The sequence below is a fragment of the Mercenaria mercenaria genome, chromosome 16 (genome assembly GCF_021730395.1).
Source record: "Mercenaria mercenaria strain notata chromosome 16, MADL_Memer_1, whole genome shotgun sequence".
In the NCBI taxonomy this organism is placed as follows: Eukaryota; Metazoa; Mollusca; class Bivalvia; order Venerida; family Veneridae; genus Mercenaria; species Mercenaria mercenaria.
Genome location: NC_069376.1, coordinates 44117455 through 44143713, shown reverse-complemented (window position 1 = coordinate 44143713; position 26259 = coordinate 44117455). Strand labels below are relative to the sequence as shown.

The following is a 26259-nucleotide window of genomic DNA, read 5'->3' as shown; positions in this document are numbered from 1 at the left end:
TAATTCTATTTATTGCAGTTAATTTTAATGATCTGCTATAGACTCTATATCAGTGATGTATATACAAGTCTGATTACACCAAACAGGAGGTGACTTCTCAGTGTTACATGTGAAGTAGTCCAAAATGTAACTCCATGTTGTTGATGAAATCTGGTATAATGAGTCATATGAGTATGTGCCAGTTATAATTTTGGCAAAGTTTAGTTTTTTGCTTATTATATTTAAAAAAGTTTTAGACTATTTTCATTGGAAATTTCAAGGTTTTAGTTTTATTCAATGAGAAAATGTCTACATACGCGTAATATAACCGCTCAACGGCAATTTTATGTAACATAACATTTCAATATATTTCTATTTTCGGTAAGAAGACATGTTACGACTAAATGACTATACATGGTTTTCTTATTGATTTTATAAGATTTTATTGTTTATATGAAATAAAAAAGGAACTGAATTGGTATATTGTAACCTATACAGTATTGCGCTATATATACAATATGTTATTACCAAAGCACGGAAGAGACCCCGTTACGAAAACATTTTACCTGTATGAGTAATACCAAAATGTATTTCTGTGTTGTATACGTATGCATTTATAAGAGAAAAAGCATCTACGGCATTTTGTTTTACCTCCCACCAGATCCTAGCCGTTTCATTGTTGAGTAGTGTCACGTGGTTGCCCTCTATATTTCTGTGGAGGGTCAGTGGGTGACCCTACATGAGAATTGCAATTCAAAATGGCGGAAATTTGCATTTTCGGTATAAAAAATGACGATAAAGTAAAATGGGAGGTAAAACAAGTCAATTATTGGGTTTGTTATTGACCCTCTACGGAAATATGTGGGGTCAGTATGCTTTCGCCTCGCCCTCTGTAAAGCATACTGACCTTACATATTTCCGTAGAGGGTCAGTAACAAACACAATAATAAATAATATTTGATTGCAATCATCTAAACACTTTTATAAAATCAAAGTTATATTAAATATGACACTCAAGGATTGTTCGGAATCTGATCATATTTTCTAGACTAAGAAACCTTATCTCATTGATACTCACCTGTATCTTCCAGTGCTGCCTTGAATTCTTCCAGATTTATAGACGATGACAACGTTATTCTCTCTCCGGAACATTCAGAAAGCGTATCAGCTATTCTGTCCAGATATTCTGCAGCACCACCTTTTTGAAACATTTCCCAGAGATATACTAAGTCTTTTACAGATGAACATTCCATCAGCAGCTTTAATGACTTCTTGGATTCATCACTCGGATGACTGTGACAATTTACAGCCTCCTGTTTTTCATTTTCGTGCTCTGCAGTAGAATTTGTGTCATTTTGTAAACATTCTCTAATGCCTTTTTCAAAGGAAAGTCTAATTAATATTTTATTTCAGATTGAATTTGATTTACAGTAAAGATATTACAATTATATGTAATAAAATATAGTTCCCTATATAAATCGCGTTACTTCTTGTGTGTTTATTTACACCACCAAAACCTACTTAATGCCGCAAGATATATCTTACATAAAACTACTTTTGGTAACAAATTGAAGTTTTCGAAAAAGCTAAACACAACCATCTCCTTCAAAATATATATCTAAAATGAAGCTTTAGATGATAGCTGGTACATTTGTCACAAATAAGGGGAAATAATTCAAATGTTTGCAGTCTTAATGGGGTATAGCCTCAACAAACATTTTATGAAAAGGATTCATTATTCCATTATTCTAAGCCATATAGTGTTTGAGCTATGAGCATCACTAACAAAAAATCCACTATTTTGGCTATTTCAAGGACTATAACTCAGTAATAAATGCCAAGATTCTCAGGAAGAATGCCAAGTGTGCAAGGACACACCATGATAAAGACTCAAGCAAGGTTTCATGAATTTACATTACATACTTTTTGAGCTAGGCACATAATTAGTCGAAAATGTGCATTTTTTACTATTTCAGGGGCCATAACTTTAAAAATAGGGCGTGTAGCCAGCCAAAAAATTAGAGGTGTGCAAGTTTATATCATGATAAAGACTTATGCAAGTTTTCAACCATTTATATTAAATACTTTTGGAGCTAGGTGCATCACAAGGTGAAACTGTGCAATTTTGACTATTTCAGGGGCCATAACTCTGAAAATAGGGAGCCGACCAAAATAAAAAAATAGATGCGCAAGTTCATATCATGATTAAGACTCATGCACGGTTTCATGAATCTATATCAAATACGTTTTGAGCTAGGCCTGTCACAAGGTGAAAATGTGCATTTTTGACTATTTCAGGGGCCATAACTCTGAAAATAGGGGGCGGAGCCAGACAAAAAATAGGAGGTGCTCAAGTTAATATCATGATAAAGACTCATGCAAGATTTCATCAATTTATATGAAAATATTTTTTGAGCTAGGCGTGTCACAAGGTGAAAATGTGCATTTTTGACTATTTCAGGGGCCATAACTTGAAAAGTAGGGGGTGTACCCAGCCAGAAATAAGAGGTGTGCAAGTTTATATCATGATAAAGATTTATGCAAGATTTTAACCATTTATATTAAACACTTTTTGAGCTAGGTGCATCACAAGGTGAAAATGTGCATTTTTGACTATTTCAGGGGCCATAACTCTACAAATAGGGGCCGGACCAAAATGAAAAATAGGAGTTGCGCAAGTTCATATCATGATTAAGACTCATGCAAGGTATCATGAATCTATATCAAATACTTTTTTAGCTAAGCATGTCACAAGGTGAAAATGTGCATTTTTGACTATTTCAGGGGCCATTACTCTGAAAATAGGGGGCGGAGCCAGACAAAACGTAGAAGGTGCGCACGTTCATATCATGATAAAGACTCATGCAAGGTTTCTTCAATTTATATCAAATACTTTCTGAGCTAGGCGCGTCACAAGGTGAAAGTGTGCATTTTTGACTATTTCAGGGGCCATAACTCAGAAAATAGGGGGCGGAGCCAGACAAAAAATAGGAGGTGCTCAAGTTAATATCATGATAAAGACTCATGCAAGATTTCATCAATTTATATGAAAATATTTTTTGAGCTAGGCGTGTCACAAGGTGAAAATGTGCATTTTTGACTATTTCAGGGGCCATAACTTGAAAAGTAGGGGGTGTACCCAGCCAGAAATAAGAGGTGTGCAAGTTTATATCATGATAAAGATTTATGCAAGATTTTAACCATTTATATTAAACACTTTTTGAGCTAGGTGCATCACAAGGTGAAAATGTGCATTTTTGACTATTTCAGGGGCCATAACTCTACAAATAGGGGCCGGACCAAAATGAAAAATAGGAGTTGCGCAAGTTCATATCATGATTAAGACTCATGCAAGGTTTCATGAATCTATATCAAATACTTTTTTAGCTAAGCATGTCACAAGGTGAAAATGTGCATTTTTGACTATTTCAGGGGCCATTACTCTGAAAATAGGGGGCGGAGCCAGACAAAACGTAGAAGGTGCGCACGTTCATATCATGATAAAGACTCATGCAAGGTTTCTTCAATTTATATCAAATACTTTCTGAGCTAGGCGCGTCACAAGGTGAAAGTGTGCATTTTTGACTATTTCAGGGGCCATAACTCAGAAAATAGGGGGCGGAGCCAGACGTAAATTAAGAGGTGCGCAAGTTCATATCATGATAAAGACTCATGCAAGGTTTCATCAATTTATATTAAATACTTTTTGAGCTAGGCCCGTAACGAACTTCGGACGGATGCACGGACGCACGGACAAGAGCAAATCTATATGTCCCCACCACTCATGGCGGGAGGGGGCACAAAAATTAAAAACTTATCAAATAAATTGAAAGCATTTACTATATACATTACTACTATTATTTGAAGTTACGTTTTAATTGTCTGAATATTTGTTTTGTCAATAAATAATTAAAATGAATTTGATACACAGGCAAAAATTAATCTGACATCTACTTACCTAACTTATCTAACGCATTTTGCAAGCATGCAGGTGAGATTGTAGAAGTAGCCGTTACTGGAATATCAACCTTAAAATGCGTCGACAATGTTTCTGCTAAAGCACTAAGCCGGCCTCGATATTTCTGACTCGTTAGATATTGGAGCAAATCCAACAGCCCTGAATATGTGACGCATTCAAACATAAGAATGATGCACATCGTTTTTGAGCCTTTGAAACTGATTGTTGTGTTTTGTTTGATATCTTTGAGTAATTCCTCTACTCTTTTCTTGATGTCTTCAAATTTTTCTCCGGACGTTTTATATGCTTCATTAAAAACATCATCGAGTGTTCTTTCCATTAGGTGGACCCATTCTGTTGTTGGTCCGCCCAGCGATAACTCCACCTGCATACAGACTGAAACGCAAATTTTGAATAGCTGTAAGTTGTAATGCGTAATTATATAAATAAAACTGTCTTCAAAGCAATACAAAATACATTATATTACCTTTGATTTTCTTACTGCAGGTTCCTGTATCAAGTCTTTGCAGATGCTCTATCACATTCTTTTCAAAATCTAAAACAGAGAAAGTATCAAACAATTCATATGCTGTTGAATACTAATCGAAATATTATGTTTGTTAGAATGTCATGTCGTTGGTTTTGCAATCTTCATTTCCTTCCTGTACACAAAAATCATCGTCATTTGACAATGATTTCAACTTCCAAAAACTGGAACATTAATTACCAACTACTGGAGATACTTAATGACCAACTTGCGTCAATAGTACGAGTGGAACATGCCTCCCGATGAATATAAAATTTCAATATTCTTTAAAACAAAAAACAATTAATATCAGATATCGAAAATGATATATCAGTTTTGACTAAGTAAATATTTTAATGTGCGTAATATAAAATACAGTTAATTTTTTTCATCAAACTTTAAAAGCATGACTAACGCTTTTTGGAGTGTGCTTTTAAAGATAAAATGCTCAAAATAATTTTATCTTCTTTGCAATTACTAAGTATTTTCTAAATTCCGAATAATTCAAAATTTTGATATCAAATTGGAGTGTTGCATCTTCAAGCGGTAATAAAACGTAGTTATATCCTGTTGTGTATATAAAATGCGATTATGTTCACCTGTACTAATATACTGACAAGTGTATTCACAATTCAACCTGAAATAATAATGCTTATTTCGAGTTAACATAATGCGACAATATTTTTTTAAACACTTTCCAGAGAGATGTCATATGAATAGTATAGTCTTGAAAATGATAACAATTTATTTTTACAACTATATTTTGTATTTATCTAAATTCCGTACCATGGAACACATGTGATTTACAGGTATTACCTGCCACATTGTTACTAACATGAAGTTGTCAGATACGTTTACAGAAACATTGTTTTATTTATATTAGAGTGTCTAGAGTGGTTATGGTCACTGACTTCAAATCACTTGCCGCTCAACGATGTTGGTTCAATCCTCACTCGGAGCGTTGAAGTCTTCATGTGAGGAAACCATCCGCCAAGCTTACTGGCTTACGGAATGTCGGTGGTTCTACCCAGGTGCCCGCCCATGATTAAAAAATGCATAGTGGGGGCACCTGGGGTCCTTCTCCACCATCGTAGCTGTAAAGTCGCCATATGACGGTAAAACCAACAGAAAATAAAGAGAGTGTCGATACCTGTCATCTGTTGACTGACATTCTTGACATCGTCCGATAGACTCTTCTGTGTGGCACATATGTCATTTTTAGAACTTTCGATCTTCTCCAACACTTGTTTAAACAATACATCGTTATCCTGTAATTGCTTTAGACACTCTCTAGCGGACATAACATCAAGAGGCCCAGATGTGTACTTGTTTATATATAATCTACATTCCTGTTGCACATGCTCATCAAAGCCTGAAGCTAAACATGTCAATGCATCAGTAAGCTGGTCGTTGATATTCTCGTATTGAACTACATCAAGTGTTGCTGAAGGATTGTGTGCTTGAACTTCATTCCGCAACGATTTTAGAACTCGTAAATTCTTTTTATCTTCCCTCTTAAGAGAGTTATGAAACAGTCTTAATACTACTATAATTAGCATTTGAAGGTCCCATGTGTCCACAATAGTGTTTCCAGTTCGTGGAAATAGTGTTTCTATTTGTTTTTCGTGCAACTCATGTTTTAATTCACGTTCAAAACCTTTCAGCAGTTTGTCTAAATCTCCAAAATGTTCTCTGTATAATACTTTTTTTGAAATGTAGGAACCACCTTCTGCAAGCAGCAGTATGGATCTGAGATAATATTCATTTTCTGTTGTAGCCATTTTAAGATACTTCTCTGAAATAAAAACAACATGAAATTAAACCCTTGCTTAAATGATTGTATTTGTATTAACATGTATGCACAGTTTTATTATGTTTGAGGTCCGTTCTTTGGATCCCGGGTCTATAGGGCGTGGACATTAGCTTGCATATCCGCTACCGTCAATGAATAGGCTCAGTCAAACCGAGCTTGCAAACATTTTCATTACTATCATGTTGAGCGATCTGTGGAATTTTCACCTTTAAGTTATTTTTTACTCTTTATCACATTCACAATATATTTGTCTAAACGAATGTCAAATTTGAGAAATGTACTTCCGATAACGTTTAACATATTTGTACAAACTGAGTGTCGCAGTAGAAAACAAGATATAAATACACTTATCAAGTTACGGTGCCCCTAAAGTGACATGTTACACACATTTTTTCCAATTAGGTAATGTGAGACTTTTTTTTATTTCGTTTAAACGAAATGATTTCGTTTAAACGAAATAAAAAAAAGTCTCACATTACCTAATTGGAAAAAATGTGTGTAACATGTCACTTTAGGGGCACCGTATCAAGCCAACCGTAACATTTACATTTTATTTATTTTACGACCTTAACCTTGTTTAAAAAAAATACAAAATTACACATTTACAATAGAGCCGATTTCGATATACATATAATTCAGTTAACTTATACTTGGATCTGAAGTATTAATTACCATCAACCTTTTCTTGTGTTATGTCTCATTGTCAGTATATTGTGTAAATAATGGTCTTAAAATGTTATTTTATACAACAAAATGTAGTGTTGTTTTTTTCCAACTATTTACATTCAAACTTCAATTGATTATACTATCTTACCGGCGCTAATTTTACAACGATTCAAATATCTCGGTGTTTATGCATATAGGATCCCTCTCTGTGGTAAATGAAAAAAGGGATCCCTCTCACAGGATCTTCTTTGTGCTAAACAATAAACCGCTTTGTCTGGGAGCTCGGAAAATCGAAATTTTCGTCCTGAACATAGGTTTGTGCATAAAGACATATGTATCACGGGAAGACGTAGCTATACTCGTATATCCTTGCTTTTTTATCGTTACGTTTGTTTTATCAGTTGTCACATGTCCGAATGAAGATGGAATGTAGACGGAGGGTACCAGCTCGGGTGAACTTCAGGCCAGGTTTATGAAACTTAATACGACTTTTGAATATAGCAAGTATCTAGTACCTTAGATGAAAAGCTGTTCATCCAATCTACTTTGTAAATACATTTTATGTGGTTATTTTCATTATATTTTCATTCAACGCCCTACTTTCGATTTCGCTAATGCATGGGATTCCTCCCGGTCGGTGCAATTTTGCAAATTTTCTATCGGTACCAGCACCCTCAACATCAGTGTTAGAATTTTGATAAAATTATACAAATTCTAGTTTAAAAGTGATCACTAAGGTATAGGTAAATTTGAAATTTAAATTTAAATATGCATGTTATGTGAAATTGCAAACTTATTTTCAATTTAAAGGACAAATGCACAAACCTGTGTTCAGAATGAAAATTTCGATTTTCCCAGCTCCCATACAAAGCGGTTCATTGTTTGCACAAAGAAGATCCTGTGCGCTAACAGAGATGGGTCCCTTTTTTCCATTTACCACAGAGAGGGATCCGATAAGCATACAATAATAATACAGTAATAAAAAAGTTGCAATATAATCTATTTATAACCTATTTATAGTAACAACAGAGGGACGTAATTCTAAAAACAAGGGTGTCTCATGCCGGTGAACATTTGTGCCAAATTACATCGAAATTCTTCCATGCATAAAGAAGAAATGCTCCGGACAAGTCATTCTTAAATTTGACCTCTAAGTGTGATCTTGACCTTAGACCTAGGGACTTGGTTTGTGCACATGACAATCCATGTCATGGTGGTGAACATTTGTGCCAAGTTACATCAAAATCCCTCCATGCCTGAAGAAGAAATGATCCGGACAAAGTTATTATTGTATCTGACCTTTGGCCTCTAAGTGTGACCTTGACCTTGGACCTAGGGCCCGGATTTTGTGCATGATATGTTGTCTCATCCAGAGAAATATTTGTGCAAACTGATATTTAAATCCTATTTTGCATGACCGGACAGGAAAAAAATCCTATTGACTTTTGATATTAAGGATGTAGGAGCGAATTTTTTCTAACGTAAAGAATTTTTTCATACTCTGTGAGCTTGAAGAACATTTGTTTCCAAGACAAATAAGAGAAGAAAAAACATAGGTCACCGAACTCGTTTTCATTTTATAGGGCCACTGCTTAAGTATTACTGAAATTTTGTAAAATTAGAAAAATGATGATACTTTATGAAACATATAATATCCCACTTAATGTTATAGGGATTTCAGGTGTTACAGGTTAATATGAATACAAGGTGATGCCAGTATTATATAAGCATAAATGTCACTAACAATTCTCTTTCATTTGCACATATTGACATAATTACCCCACCCACTTTATTGTCAATGGAAAAAACGTATTTACATCTACAAAAAAAATTCTGACGTTAAGATTTTCAAAATATTTTGCAGCTTTAATGAACCACAAAAATGCTTGAAAATAGAAAGAAAAAAAAGTTGGGGTCACCGTGCATCTAAGAGATTTATTAAGAAAAAACTGTTAAAAAATGGTGAATTTTGATATTTTTTGTTCTTTTTGTTTTAATATATGTTTTCTAGATAATATAATGTGCTATCTTGAAAACTTTTATTTCAGTTATAGTTCATTATTATATGTATCAGTCAGGAAAATTTCAAAACCAAACCTAATCTACTTTAATAGATATTTGACATTACTTAACCCTACCCCATTGTAAATCTTACGTCAGTTTTAGGCAAATACCTGCCAAAAATAAGGGTTAAAAAATTTTTGTTCGCAAAAAGTAAAATTTATTTGCTTAAATGGTACATTATTAGCCATATTTTAATTATCTATCATTAATTTTTGGCAAAACTTTGTTAGAAAGCACTATTCGGAGAAACATTTTTCAAAATGGCGGATATCCTGAAAAAAACGCTCGTACATCCTTAAAGTGTGACCTTGACCTTTAAGCTAGGGTTCTGGGTGTTGCGCATGACACGTCGTCTTATCATGGGGAACATTTATTCCAAGAAAATTGTAATCCATTGATGGATGACAGAGTTCTGGACCGGACAGGAAAAACACCTATTGACATTTGACCTCCAACTGTGACCTTGACCTTTGAGCTAGGGGTCCAGGTTTTGCGCATGACATGTTGTTTCATCATTGGGAAGATTCCTTCACGGATGGCAGAGTTATGGACCGGACAGGAAAAAAAAGCCCTGTTGACATTTGACCCCAAATTGTGACATTGACTTTTGAGCCAGGGTTCCGAAATTTGCGCATGACACGTCGTCTTATCATGGGGAACATTTGTGCCAAGTGATATTAAAATTCCTTCATGATTGACAGAGTTATGAACCGGACACGAAACAGACCCTGTTCATGCCATGTTAACATTTGACTCCTAAGTGTGGCCTTGGCCTTTGAGCTAGGAGTCTAAAAGTTGTGCATTTCACATCATCTTATTATGAGGTACATTTGTGCCATGTAATATTAAAATTCCTTGAAGGATGGCAGAGTTATGGACCGGACAGGAAAAAAGCCCCGTTGAAATTTGACCTCCAATTGTGACCTTGACCTTGACCAGAATGTGTTACATATACTTAGCAATTCATTGTACGCTTTTTCAGCCAGCCAATTCCTTTGTTTTTACGATAAAACGAGTAATATATTCATACTAGATTTTCAGGCAAAAATTGTTCTTATTACACACATAGTGAGACCTATCACGTATTATTTTCAAATGACTGACTTAAAACATCATAAATTTTACAGATTTACAGTATGAGATCACGGCGGTGGGAAGTTTCTTATAACCGTCTATAACACTGCAAAACCGGCTATCCCGACGCCCGATGGAAAAATCATCCCACTGGAAAAAATAACCCCGATGTAGATGGGTACGATAAGTGTTTTTATTTATCTCTACTGAAACAAAGTCAATCCTTGCAAATCGACTTGACAGTTTTGTTAAGAAATATGCATGGCTTACATTTAAAACTTCTGGTCTGAAAATGATCAATATGGGTGAAATATATAACAGTCGAAGAGGCTTTGTCAAAATGTGACTATATTCTTCACACACTGAATTTTAACCATGCGCACGCGTTATTGCAATTCTCCACCATGCAAAAGTCGACAAAAGAAAATAGCAAATGATATTTCTAAACATCCGCCCAGAAATTTACAAGTGTAAATGATTGCTTCTTTTTAGCCTTCGGAAATGGTCTGATGAATTAAGTGTTTAATTTAATATTTGTTTAGACGGATATATACCACATAGGGATTTCTTTCAAATCCATAAATCGTGCAAACACTTTAAAAATGATTTACAGCAAGTGACCAATTATTGTAGTGGCAATACAGAAGTCCACTACCAGTATAAGACTTTTAAGCCTAGAGCTGGAATGTGAAACCCTCTCCTTCCAGGGATTTTTGTAGACCCCATTATTTCGAAGCCCCTTGTCTGTAGATCATATTTCTGAACTCTGCCATTGAGCAAGCGGGTTCTCTATGAATTACAGCATGTTCTTTACGTTGCATTAACAATTATTTTATAAATGATAAAACTAGAATGTGGTGATTTATGTGGTAGGAACAACAAAAATCAGTAGCAAGTGAGTTTAGTGATATCCAGAATATGCTGTTGTCAATGTTCCCGCTTTGTTTTGTTCTCTCAATCGATCATTTTATTTTGTAGTTTACGTTACCATATGTTTTATAAAAATACTCATATCAATTAATTCAATAGGTTTAATTGTCAGAAAATATTAGATATGTCTAACAAATAGTATTTTCATATACACATTACATTAGTATTTAGGAATTTATCGTTTAACAGTTTTAAGAACAAGTACGTTAACATTATCATATACGTTACTAAAATTTACGATATATTTTCATCTCTCTATCAATAGATTGATTATGCAATCCTTATAATGATGTTTAATCTTAGATAATACGAGTATCTTATGAAGTTTGAACTAGTTTGATGTAAAAATGCATATAGCACAGCACTGACATTGTAACCTACCTTACGATACATGTACGTTATTGAATGTGTATTTTAGTAAATGAAAAAATACACTATTACAACCGCTTTTCTGCTTAGCCAAATAAATTCACATAAATCAAAATTGGGAAACAATTAAGTTGTAGCATTAATCATTCTTCCGCTACCTTGTAATAAGCAAATTGGTATGTACTGCTATTAACAGTTCTTTTCAGTTTGATATTTTCAGTCACCTAAGTCGTCATAATCACTGTCTGTTTCATTAATGGTGTCAATTATATTGGTCATCTATACGTCTTCATAGTCATCATCAGAGTCATCAGAGTCACATGTTGCTGGTGTGTCACAAATAATTTCAGATTGTTTTTGAAGTAGATTATTATCGAAACATCAGTCATATTCCAATAACTTTTCTGATCCAAATTTCTATCCACTTTCATCTACTTTTGGTAGAACTGGGTAATTTGATAGTTCACACGTGTTATGTGCATTGCAAGTAACAATTGGCACAGTGGAAATAGACTCATGTCATAGGATTAAAATTTTACTTGTTCAAAAATTAGATTGATTAACTGTGTGTTGTTTTCAATATTTGACATGAATGTTTTTCAGTCACGTGGTCGTTTGGTTTTCAGTCCTAACAGTGAGAATTTTGGAACAGATACACGTCGTCCACGACTCAGGACTGTAAGTGTCAGTTACAAAATTGACTCGAGCTGTCTTAGGAGGTTGACTGACCACAGTTTCGGCTACGTCTTTGAATGTTGCAGGGTTGGTTACTAAGCTTTGCAACAGGGCGTTACAGTCAATTAACAAAACAATGTCATCATTTGTGGACGGTTGGTTAGTCTCTACATATTGAAGTAGTTTTGACTTGTCTGTTTTCACTGGCATTCCATCTGCAGTAGCTATAACGGCCAGCGGACAGGCCCTAGAGGTAAAGAAAGTGTAAATTCTAGACCTATGTTGTGCTGAACAGCCAAAAGTACCAACTGTTCATACACTTTACGTTCTGCTCTTATCTGTGGTATTTTGTTTTGAGAATTTGTTACTATCCTTGTAACTTCAGCTGTGGTAAATGTTTTAAGTTTGCTTCTCTTAATAGGATCTTGCATGTCTATTAATTGTCTGCGGGGTTCTGTCTCTTCAAACTTGCATAGAGCAAACGCCCAAGAGCTCCCATTACAGTTGTGTGAACATTTAGGGCACGGTTCATCAAGTGAACCACTAGAACAAATTCCTGATTCTATTATAAGTTCTTCAAGACCACTGTCCTTCATTAATTTTCCTACAGCCCCAAATACAGAGTATATTGTGTGAAACACTACCATTCTAACAATTGTGTTACCAAGTCTATCTCTAGACTGCAGAAACAAGGAATATGCCTTTTTAGCTACAGCCAAGTCACCTGTCACTTTTGTATATTTCAGGCCAACTTCATTACTTGCCTCTACTGACGTTTGTAACATATGCTGGACTGTAGCATTATTATTGATTGAGTAATTCAAGGTTCCATATATATGAAGCAAGTTTGAGGACTCACTCTCTGCAAATCATTTCATACATTTGTAAAAATGTTTATTTATTTATTTATTTATTTTTTTTTTTTTTTTGCAATCAATGAAATCAGTTTCATTTCACATGAAAAATGATTTGTTTGTTAATCTTGATTGTAAATTCAGTTCGAAGAAAATGTACATTGTACTACATATAACTTATGTAATTAGTAATTTTCGTTACATAGATTTAAGATTTGTTATATATTTTTATGTTTTAAAATATATAATACGTATTACAAAATTTGTACATGTTACATATCTGTTTAAACAAAATATGTTCCTTATCTGGGCATTATTAGTATAGGAAAATAGAATTACACAGATTCGTTAACATTACCTAAAAGATGGACCAAGTACAAAACATCGCTGACCTCAAAACATTAAATAACGAGGCGAGTAACTGCCTTAACGCATATACGCAGTTGCCTGGGGAAAATCTGGCAACCATACACAATCAATTACATACACAATTAATTGGCTAATCTATTTGGTTGCAATAAGAGGTCTATATCATGCAACGGAGATTGCTTCATACGTATTCATTGCTTTCTTCATACATGTATTTTGTTTGGAGTATAGTGAACTCCAGTTATAGCAAACTAATCGGGACAAGCAAGTTTGTTATAAACATATAGCGAACATGTTCCTTATCTGGGCATTATTAGTATAGGAAAATAGAAATTCACCAATTTTCTTTGTAGTTTTATGACAATTTAGGTACAGTTTTGCAATCTATTTCACTATCCTACTGTTTGATTGCTTATCTTGTAATAATTCTGACCAAGTGAAATATTATAATCATACGCAGTCTATGCTAACGATTTAAAGAGGAAATTTCTGTAACAAAATTATTATACAATGCCAAAAATTTATAAAATGTTGGTTTAGGAATCGTTCAAGTTACATTTTCAAGCCTAACAGCTTTCGAATAGAACTTTTTGTATAACACTGCAGACGTAATTTGTCACGAATAATAATTGTTACTTTATTTTCACATATCATAGATATATCTTATACTTGTACTTATATGTAAGAAAAAAAATATCAATTATTCCATGGGCAAAATGTTGTAGAAAACAACCCAATAGAAATCGAATAATTACACCTAGTTTAATCCTCCCAGGTATGACACCGGTACAAGTCATACGATACTCGTATTACAGTATTCAAACACCAATTCACAGTAAGATAAATATGCTCTTTCTTTATTATTGGTGATAACATATTTTTCAATGACCTAATAGGTAACTGAATTATATGTATTATATTTTAGAAGACATTAAACGACATTCTTAAAGGTGGATAATCAGATTTTGGCCATGTAACGGATTTGTTCGAAACTTTAGCATCTGATCATTTACACTCATTTATGTTCACTTAACACTTAATACAAATTAGATTTTCACTGGAGGTATTTTTAAAATTTCATTTTCCTATCCTGGTTGCCCAACCAAGATAGAGTTATTTTATCATAAGTATAAATTTGATAAACATACTTTGACTAAGGAAATGTATAAATATTAGACATATTGTAATATATTTGTAAAATATTTGCATTAAAAATTATGTATTTAGATGGAATTCATTAGAAACGCAAGTTTGAAAAATTATTATTACCTCCCTTTGCCTATCTTGGTTGCGCAACCAAGATAGATTGGAAATAAATGAATTCAGAAGCTACACACAGCTTTAAAACTTGAATTTTGGTTAAGATTGTTCAATAGTTGATATGTCTATCAAACGCAGATGTAAAACTAGACATTGTGTCGAAATAAAAAGAAATACCCAGCTTTTTGTATACTTTCATATTAAAGGGGAGTAATTACAAAATTTTATAAAAAATAATAAAATATACATTTCAAATAGGAATCTAACTCTATGTAATCGGTCTTTTTGTTCCTTAAATAATTCTCTACCAGAATATGCAAAAAGTAAAAAATGTCATTATATGTTGTTTTAAGTGTGATTGACCACCTTTAAAAATTATCATATCAATCTTGGTTATATATGTCGTTCAGATATATCAACAATCACGCTACGTTTCTAATATTTGTTTTATGATTCAATATTGATGATATGTCTACCCAATGCTAATGTTAAAGTCTGAAATTTTCATACTTTCGCACTTCGCCATTGTGATCTCGCGCTTCGCTGTCATGGACATGCGATACGCAAAGCTCGGGATCACGATGACAAAGCTCGAAATTATGATGGCGAAGCGCGAGATTACGATGACAAAGCGCGAATTCGAGAATTTTTCGTATTTTTTTTTCGCTTCGCCTTCGTGATCTTGCGCTCCGCCAACGTGATTTCGTACTTCACGCTTCGCTCATATGCGCAGGTGATACGCTAAGCGCTCTCTGCGCGAAATCACGATCTCGCGCTTTGCATATCTCTAGAGAAGGCGATGCATGAAGCGTGAAGCGCGAGATCACGATGGCAAAAATGCGAAATAATTTTAAAGGTATAACATTTTACAGAATACAGTTTTAGTTGAAAAAAGATAAGGGAATACCCTTAACGAAGTTGACGTAATGAAGACGTCGCTGCTTTCCCTATGCAAGGTATCAGTTTCATATTTGGTACATTTGTAACAGTATCATGAAACTTAGCTAGACTTTTAGACATATCTCTTAAATGATCACCAACCATCTGTTTTGAAAAAAATACTTGCATACATATAACATGGATCAATGAACCACAGATTGCACGTGCAATATTACGCGCATAACTAGTAAAAATACATTTTAAATAAAACATTAAGGAAGAATAAGGTTTTCGTGCAATGTTTATGCTTCAGTTACACGCCAAAATGATTTGCCCTTCTCATATTAAAAAAAAAGATCAAGGGGAGGATACCCCGACGCCCACTTTTCAATACCTCGGCGTACTATGAAAAATGACCCAACTACGCGATATTCAGTTTGTATAATCATATTATCCTACCGTTGATCTTGTTTTTGTTTTTGGATTTTAGACGACTATTAGATCTAACATTCATTTAAACTGAATTAATATTGTATTCTTAAATTATTTTACCAATGGTCAGTCATGTAACTAACTTTCTTTGACAAACCATCTGCGTGCGTGACACATTAATATAATTTTGCTGAATATAATCATGCATGTTATGTTTTCTATATATAAACGTCTTCCCTTAAATAAATGTTATATTTAACGGCTTTGAATGTTGAATATAAAAATAGAACTGTGGTTTTCCTTCATGAAATAAATTCAATTTGTGTATCAGTAAATTCACTATCAGTAATCATTGTTCAACATCTTTCATCCATCATCATTATTAATGCATTCATTTATCATCCTTCATTCATCATCATCATCATCAATTAATTCATCATCATCATCATTTATAATCCTTTATTCATCATCATTTCCGCATATTATCTAACCATTATCATTTATTTTTCATCTCAATTTATTCTTTTTTATTCATTGTAGTAATTTATTTTTATCATCATCATCATCATCATTCATCCAATCATCAAACTTCATCACTCATGTTCGTTTATAATCAACATCATAATTCTCTCTACCAGTCATCATCATAAGCATTTATTATCATCATTATACTACATTCATCCAATCATCATTCATTGTCATCATTACTCAGCAGCAGCAACATCCTTTACATCATTCATCATAATCATTATTTATTTATTTATCTATTCTTTATCGACACCATCCAAATTTATCATACATTCAGTCATGATCATCCATATCTTAATTCATCATCATCCTTATATAATATCAATCATCATTCATTTATCATCATGAGCGGCATTTATCATAAACACTAATCATTACACGTTAAAATGGTGGGTGTTCAGGGTGATAACTCGCTATCTAGTGGGGGCAAGGAGCGGAAACATGATGATAAACAAGATCGCAGCGTGAAATTTGGTAACTGGATGTCGGGGCTCGGTTCGGAAATACTACGTTTAAGCAGCGCTAATTATCGTGTTTTCGCTCCCCACCACGGACATACCAGCTACTAATTCTCACGCCGTGAACCCGGTAATTATCGTGTTTTCGCTCCGCTTCCCCACTCAACAGAGAGTTTTCAGCCTGCATCTCCGCATTTTAACTCGTTAAATCTCGTGTTTTCGCTCGAAAGGGTAGCAGGGAGATAACGCAAAATGGCAGAATTCAGCAACCATACGAAATGGACGCATAAAATTGTCTACGTCTCTGCAAAGGGTAAGACATGAATGGAAGATAGATAGACGGCCGGAAGTGCTGATAAATAAATAAGTAGTTAGGTACGTAGGTATCATCCAATCTATTCATCTGTCCGTCCGTCTATCCATCTATTTATAGTTTCGATTGGCTGATATAAGTCGTGGTCACGAGTTATTATATTGTGGCCACAACTTATCAAACTAAGTTGAGGCCACGATTTACTAAGTTGTGGCCACAATTTAATAAGTTGTGGCCACAACTTAGTAACTTTCGGCCACGATTTACTAAGTTGTGGCCACAATTTAATAAGTTGTGGCCACAACTTAGTAACTTTCGGCCACAATTTACTAAGTTGTGGCCACAAGTTACTAAATTGTGGCCACGATTTACTAAGTTGTGGCCACAAGTTACTAACTAAATTGTGGCCACAATTTACTAAGTTGTTGCCACAATATAAATAAAGTGTTGCGGATGTCACCTCTGTGCCACCGTACAATGGCAGTTGTCCCCTTGGATGTATTGTGTCTAAGTCAGGAAGGGAAACCGCGGGAATCCTTGTGGATGAATTCGTAAATTAATAACTTGCATACAGTGTTAAAACATTTTTGTAACATCTATTTGAAAACTGGAACTCTAAAAAGTAACATGAAACATCATGCTAACATATATCTATGTACAGAAAAGAAATATTTACGCACAAGAAACTGTCTGTAAATAAAATAAATATTCAAGAATATAAATATGTTATCTAAAGTATTTAAAAAGCGTATAACTTCCTCTTTACGCGCTTTCTTTCACATATCAACATTAGAATATGAGCTTCTGTTTCTAAAATATTTTCAAAATTCTAAATCACTAACGCTTTTCGATTTTCATCGCAAAGGGTAGTAAAAACAGAAAATTCTCATGTATTTTCGTAACATTAAGTATGTCAGTAATTAAGTTTTGAAGCTTCATAAGAAATATAGCATTCTTTTTTTCAAGATATCTAAAAAAGTATATTTTTGTTGTCGAACGATCTGGAGGCCAGTCGCTTTAAAGAAAAGGAAGTATAGAAATAAGACTTGAACTTTTGCAATATCTCAATTTTAGAAAAGCAGACTTAACTAAGTAATAACTTAAGTTTTTTTCGTGAAATTTGGGCCAGGATCTTTACTCAGTAAATATTTACGGAACAACTCTATAAACGATGCGAATTCTAAATTTGTACTGATTCTTCCTACTGTCATACGATTCATGAATTAAGGGGTAAAAATTATAAAAAAAACAACAACAAAATTCCTGAAAGAAAGGAAAAAGACTATATAAAGACAGAAGAAAGTGAAATATATATATATTACAATGGGAACAATATTATAATTATTAACCAGCAAGCCATTCAGTGTTTCATTACATGACTTAATTATTTTTACTTCAAGTTTTGACTTTAGCCCAGTAAAATTTAGTGTGGAACTTTAAGACCAGTCTGTAGCACAAACTATGGACCTGCTATCTATAAGAAATCATGTAATATTTAAAAAAAAAAAAAACAAGAGCTGTCGTAGGACAGCAATGCTCGACTATTCAACAGCCTTGTCAACTGAATGAATACAAAAGTTGAAAAAGGGGGTTAATTTTGTAAAAATGGGAAACAGGCTTGTGGAACCTGCACAGTGCTCATCAGCTCATGGCAGTGGACAAGTTTGTAAGTTTTAATCCAGTCCCATTAGTGGGTACTGAGATACATGGTAACCAGCTTACATATAAGAATTTAACCAAAAACTGCTAAGTTGTAAAAGGGGCATAATTTTTAAAATATGCAATGTAGAGTTACTGAACCCTCGCACTTTATGTCATATCATGACAGTGAACAAGTGTGTGAAGTTTCAATCCTTTCCAATTAGTGGATACTGAGATACCAGCTTACATACAAAAACTTAATAAAAAACTGCTAAGTCAAAAAAAGGGGTATAATTTTGAAAAATGCAAATTAGAGTTATGGGACCTGCACAGTGCATGTCAGATCATGACAGTGAACAAGTGTATGAAGTTTCAATGCATTCCCGTTAGTGGGTACTGAGATACCAGCTTACATTACAAAACCTTAACCAAAAATTTCTAAGTTGAAAAAGGGGCATAATTTTGTAAAAAAGCAAATAGAGTTATGGAACCTGTGCAATGTAAGTCAGTTTATCACAGTGAACAAGTGTGTGAAGTTTCAATCCATTCCCATTAGTGGTTACTGAGATACCAGCTTACATACAAAAACTTAACCAAATCTGGATGCGGACGCCAACGTGGACGCTGACGCACGGGTGAGTCCAATAGCTCTACTATTCTTTGAATAGTCGAGCTAAAAAGATGAAAGCATACTTTACACGAATTTCAATGAAATGATTCGTTAGATGGAAAGTCCATGTAATTCTGGATAACCCTCTTAGATTAGTCAAGCCATTTGCCCTCCAAAATGTATTTCACAACAATGTTTTTTGCTAAGATGATAAACAAAATTATTTTACACTCTGTGGAAAGCTAATGTCACATTTAAATCACTCTTAGATCTACCTCTTTTGCAAATCAGAGATGGTGTCATCATGAGATATACTTTTTTTTGATCTGGAGTAATTGGCCAAAATAATTAAAATGTCTGTAACTTATCCTCCGCAAAAATGATAAAGAATATCATCTTTATATATTAAATTTATTTCATTATATAGTATCCTCCATGTTTAGTTTTTATTTGGTATACTACAAGAAATAATATCTGACAGTTTTGTCAATACATAGTTACTAACTTATATATAAGTTGGACCAAAACGGAAATATGGGCCTAGTTGCATATATGGACCTCTGTGCCAAATGTTACATCATGTGTTAAAAATTGACAACGGTTTCAAGTAATTCTAACTGTTTAACCTTTTTTTGTACACTTAAGTGATATTTGAACTTTAATATATTGGTCAATCAAAAAAGCCAGGAATGTATAGAACTGGATTAAGTCCGCATACTTTCATTTCTTAAGGGTCACCTATCGACACAGAAATGATAAAGTCACGCCCGAGTGCGTTCAAAAAATTGACAGATATACATATTGATGAATATTAGTATTTTTCACATAAACACTTGTTTAAATACATAACGAATCAGTCTTTCTAACAGTCACACCCAAAAAAGACATCTCCTCCAGAGAGATAGCATGGGAAAATTTTATTGATGGATGGAAGTCATTGATTGCACTATGAACCATAAATTCCTATGGTCCCAAATTTGCAAGATAAAGAAATTAAAGGAACATTTTATGAGAATGAATTGCAGAAAGTGAACTATGGCACGGTGTCAATCCATAAAGGATACCTCGTAGCGCATTTTACAGTGTCCAGTACCTCGAAGCGCAGGGCACAGGCGCCTCACAGCTCAAAACAAACTAGGTGTGATGGAATCCGGTGAAAAAAAGGTAAAATGACGTATGATTTATTAAGACTTTTGCCATGTCTCACGGAACTTTTGTGTTTGAATAAAAGTATGCTAGTTGCAGTATAAGTATCTCTTTATACAGTGTAAAAAAAGGTAAATAATTAGTTCCAAGCACAGTCCAAAATGACCATTTAGACAAGTACTCCATAAAACGAGGAAAAGGCTTATTTTACAAGGTACCTGTATTTACATAAACACGGGAGTCCTTTTGGCAAATGCAAATTGTCCAAATTCATGTATTATACAAACAAACGCTTTATATGTGTGTCCAAACTCTAACATATCCTCGAACGATATAGATTTCTCATTTACTAACATTAAACATCGTTTTATTTTAGATTTAATGTAAGAAAACAGAAGTCCGCTGACCAAAAATAAGTAAATCTGAACAAATAAACAGATCAGAACGAGAAAATAGCTGTACGCAACCTAAGAAAAAGAAAAATGCATAATCCAGTCGATGCAAGTATGCCAAGTATCCGAAGAAAAACATAACATTGAAGTTACTGTTTTTCAAATATTCACAAAACGGAAATGTAACTTCCCTAAACGGGAAGCTCATGATATAGCTCTATATGGAATTATTCGTCTTTCAAATAGTACTTTAATTAAGCGAATAACAAAAAAAGAAGATGAGTGGAAAGGGGGTCATAATTATGACTCAATACAAATTAAATTTAAATATACATATCTGTTTCCCGACTGGAAAGTTATATTTCCGGTTCGGGAAGCTTTGAAATAAAAATATAGAAATCAAATAACAACTTTGTTATGATATTAAAAAATCTGAACGATAGAAATTTAGATAAAGTATCTAACTTTAAATAGGCATATCTCATTTAATGACACCATGTATACTCTGATATACCAGGCCTTGTGATGGAAGCAAGTCAAACTAGATGTGTGTCCATAGGACACAGGTGCCCCCTCTCCTGCCACTGTAACATGGTTTTATGACTCAGGTTAAATAATTTTTAAGATGTTTGTAACACAAACTTTTAAGAACCTTACGTGTATTTTTCACTTAGTTAGCCATAACGCTGGCCTAGCTGAGTAAAATCCTAAAGAGAACACTTCACAGGCTATAACACAATCCTCTAATATTTTATGATTCTAGGTCAAGTACATTTTAACATACATGTTTCACAAACTTTTATTTAGTAAGTCTGGACAAGAAGTCTGGTCTTGTGTAATGAAAAAACTTAAAAAACAAAATAAGTCAGGGCCGTAACTCCTACACGACTGAATGAATCCGGACGCGAAACCCCAGGTGCACAACTACGCATGCTGACCAACATTCCTGTAAACCTTGGTGACTCTAGGTCAAATACTTTTTGAGTTACGCGCGACACAACATTAAAATGACCAATTTTTTTATTAAGTCAGAGGCCATAACTCCTACACGACTGAATGAACCCGGACGCAAAACCCCAGGTGCACAGCTACAAATGCTGACCAACATTCCTGTAAACTTTTGTGACTCTATGTCAAATACTTTTGGACCTAGGCGCGACACAACACTAAAATGACCAATTTTCACAAAGTCAGGGGCCATATCTCCCACAGGACTGAATGAATCCGGACGCGAAACCCCAGGTGCACAACTACACATGCTGACCAACATTCCTGTAAACTTTTATGACTCTACGTCAAATACTTTTGGAGCTAGGCGCGACACAACACTAAAATGACCAACTTTTTACAAAGTCAGGGGCCATAACTCCTACACGACTGAATGAATCCGGACGCGAAACCCCAGGCGCACAACTACACATGCTGACCAACATTCCTGTAAAGTTTTGTGACTCTACGTCAAATACTTTTTGAGCTAGGCGCGACACAACATTCTCGGAAGGACGGACAGACGGACGGAAGGACGCAAATCTATATTCCCCCAACCACTTATGGCGTGGGTGGGGGGGGGGGGGGGTCACAAAAATGATGAGTTCGCTTCCCAAACAGGAAACCATAAATTGATTTTCCGAACGGGATGTTTCCCCTGCTTGTAATAATTATAAAACTATAAGTTTGTAACTCATTTTTCGAGGAACTGTCCCGTCATCACGGGGTTTGTCACTAGTTATTACATACAAACACCATTTATGAAAACATGTAAAATTATATGAAATACACATCTCCTGTTGTGTATAAATGGCAGAGGTGGTAAAAAAATGACCACGTATAAAATTTAAATAGTGACGTGATTATTACAAGAGGGATGAGACAAAGAAATATTGAGTAGGAACTTCGATTGTTGGTATTGCAAAAACAAAAAATAGAAAACATTCAGAAAGGGAAAGCCCATGAAACAAATATAGCAAGATTGCATTCTTAATAGAACCCATATTTAACACTTATCATTTGAATAATCTCAACCAGTCGACACACTGAAACAGATCCAGATCAAGGCCCTGAGCCAAGGGGGCTCTTACTCCCTCCCCAACACACACCAAGTTGGCTGAGAAGTGACCTATAATCATTAAAGTTGCACACAACTATTTTGGCATAGAAATAATATTTTCTCAAAATTTAAACCTGAAACGCACAAGAGGCCACCATTTTATACCTATATTTCAAAATGTTCCAGGGGGAGAACGTCGACCCCCATCCCTCAAAATTTAGACAAAAATGCACCATATACCTATATATAAATAACTTTAAGGGAAAGACGTAGGCCCTCCTGCCGTTCCTACCCCCTCTCATATGGCTATGCACTTTTTTCTAAACTGATGCCCCCTCCGCTAATCAAATACCTCTGGAATCGGGCCTCGACTGGAACCAAAATAAAACAAAGATTTCGTCATTATGGATTTCTTGTATTTGCAACTTTTTTACGTCATCAAAGTTTGTAAAATGCATTATGTAACGACAGAGGAGAAAATAAATTGTCGAAGGTTTGGAGCAGAAACTACAGAGCATGTTTCAAAAGAATGATAACGATGACCGAAACGTCCACAATTTTTAAGTATAAATATATAATGCATAAATACCATCAATATTAACATACTTGTACATAGGCAGTTAAGCTCAATAAACTGAACATCACACTCTTAAAGGACTCTGGTGCAATATTTTTAAAGGACTCCAGTGCCGTTGCCATTTCGTTTTGATTAAATTTGCGTGTTGCTGTAACTCTTCAAAGGACAGCTAGGATCTTTTATTATTATATGTTAAGTATGTATACCGGGAAGAAGATATAAGCAGCAATATCCTTGACGAAAAAAATGACATATATCGAAATAATGTGGAAAAATCTGCGTGTTTACGGCCACTCCAGCTTACACCTGTCAATTGTTTTAACTATTTTATGAAATTGAATTGTTAAACTTACCATTTTAGCCATGTATTCATCAGAAATATATATAGCAAGTTCCGTGGAGGCACACTCCCGAACATTTATAGTGAAAAAACGGCAAACATTTACTTATTGTATCTGTGGTTCTTGACAACTCGCTTGTTTTTAGTTGCGAGGCTCTGGTGCCTACGCTTCGAGGTACTGGGCACTGTAAATTGCGCTACGAGGTATCCGTCATGGATTGACACAGTGTATGATCCAGATCAAAGCTTTGAAGTTGACAGAATTATAAAAGACAAGAGGAAAAGGGCAAAATGTAAAGTATTTCGTTAAATGGAGATATTATTGTGCTGTTGCCGCTTCTACGCTCTGTCTAGAGTAGCGCTTGCCTTTGGCTCTTTTCGCTTATTTCATTTCTTAGGTGGAATTTCTTTCCGGTCTTTTCGTTATTTTCCGGAAAACGTGCCATGCCATTTGCTTGATGGTTCAAGCTCTTTATTTTGCAAAAACTTAAAGGTCCATTATTGCCCCACATGGTGTAAGTTTGGTTTAGTTTATTGCACATTTATATGATTTATCCGATACATGTACACTTTTAAGCTGAGCGCCTATTTTATACAAGAAAACTCGTCTCGTAGCTGAATGTTGTCATTCTCCACCCACTTTCGAACATTGAAAAATTATCAAGTTTATTCTAAGCTAGATGTATGTATATAATTTTAGGTTACCTTTTGATACTTTCTAGGGTTTGCTTAACATCTTCACGTAATGTTCAGTGTGTATTTTCTTTTTACTTACAGTGTTAATATTCGTGGGGACTAATTTTCGTGGATTTCGTAGTTGAGTCAATCCACGAAATTTAATCCCAACGAACAAGTAAAATTCCCATTCATTTTATGTTCAAAAGTTGAAATCCACGAATTCATATCCCCACGAAATTGCCGTCTTGACCAAAACCACGAAAATTCATGCCCACGAAATAAAATGATTTTACAGTAAATGATACAGTAAATTATGAAAATGATACATGTGCATGGACATTGTATATGGAAAAAATAAACATGAAAAATAATGCTGTGACACTCTTTGGTTATACTAGCTGTATTTCAGAGAGCATAATTATCCTAAAGAGTTCAGCAGCTGGGTGAAAGCTAATGACCTGCAATGATTTAACATACATATTGTATATACAGTTTTTAAATACTAAAGAGAACCTCTTTTATTTAGGTTGTGTATTGTATTGTGTGTCTTGTAAATACCTTGTAAATAAATTTACATAAACTTTATCCCATCTTGTTATTTTGAATGTTCAAACCATAAAAGGACATTGCCATGCCGCGTGCCACCTGTCAAATATGAAATACAGAATAACATTTTGAAACCTCTTAACCACGTTTACAAAATATCCGTCTATCTAGTTTATTGTTAGGATATGAGTGAATAAGGTCAATTACCCGTAGCAAAACATTGAACCTAGCGCGACAATGAAAACTGATTGACAATTAGATATTTACGTGAAAAAAGATTATCGTCTGTATAATTTTGCCTGCATCTTGTCGCGCGGTGTCCTTGACGTCTCTTGGACTAATGACAAACCGTTTAAACATAAAAAATATCATGCGTCTTTATCAAAACAAGATTTGACGGTCAATCAAAACAACTTTGATTGGTTACCTACGTAAGCTGTTTTCTGCTTCAACAAAACGATGAATTAAGGATTCGATGAATTATGACGTCTTGAAATTGGAACAACATAAAATAATAGAAAGAAAATGTTGTTTTTACATGAAAATTGCACAGCTAATTAAATAAGTATATAATTCTGAAATCCTTGTGTCAGTTTAGTGATAGAAGCTTGAATTCCAAAAAATGGACCACAATTAGTGGCCTCACTTCTGGGCAGTTCAGTGCCTTTAAAATCTAACCATTTTTAAAGAAATGTTGCACATCTTCGCTTTGATGCATTTTTAACAATGAACGAGTACTGACATTTCGAATGATAAGATTAATAATCTTTTCTAGAAATTTTGAAAATTGACTGTTTTTATTTCTTTAAAAATGGAATTCTATTTTAAAGGGGAATAACTTCTTGTGCATATTTGATGTTTGGAGCAGTATGTGGACATTTAAACATGTATTGGACTGAGTGATTTGGTAAAGATGTTGTCCATTTAAAGACAGCTGTGAGACGTTCAATTTACGGTTCATAATATCTCTTTTATGGGAAAACCGTGTCTTTTTTCATGAACGTCATTATATGGTCAAAGTTTTGTAAATGTCAAACTTTGAATTTTGAAATTAAAATTTTAAAATTAAAAAATATAAGTTTGTCATTGATTTACTTATTATTTTTTTGTCCACCATACACATTTTCTTTACTGA

General features: G+C 34.3%; 1 protein-coding gene across 2 annotated transcripts in view; it reads right to left on the bottom strand.

Moving 5' to 3' along the window:
* Positions 1-26259, bottom strand: part of LOC123540271 (uncharacterized) — a 135825-nt gene that overhangs the window by 87777 nt on the left and 21789 nt on the right. For both annotated transcript variants that reach the window (XM_053526894.1, XM_053526895.1), the window contains exons 2-5: positions 5614-6258; positions 4425-4493; positions 3938-4333; positions 1058-1312 (exon numbers count right to left, since the gene is read on the bottom strand). In XM_053526894.1, coding sequence (XP_053382869.1) covers positions 1058-1312; positions 3938-4333; positions 4425-4493; positions 5614-6244 — 1351 coding nt within the window. In that variant the 5' untranslated portion in view covers positions 6245-6258. The remainder of the gene's footprint in view (positions 1-1057; positions 1313-3937; positions 4334-4424; positions 4494-5613; positions 6259-26259) is intronic.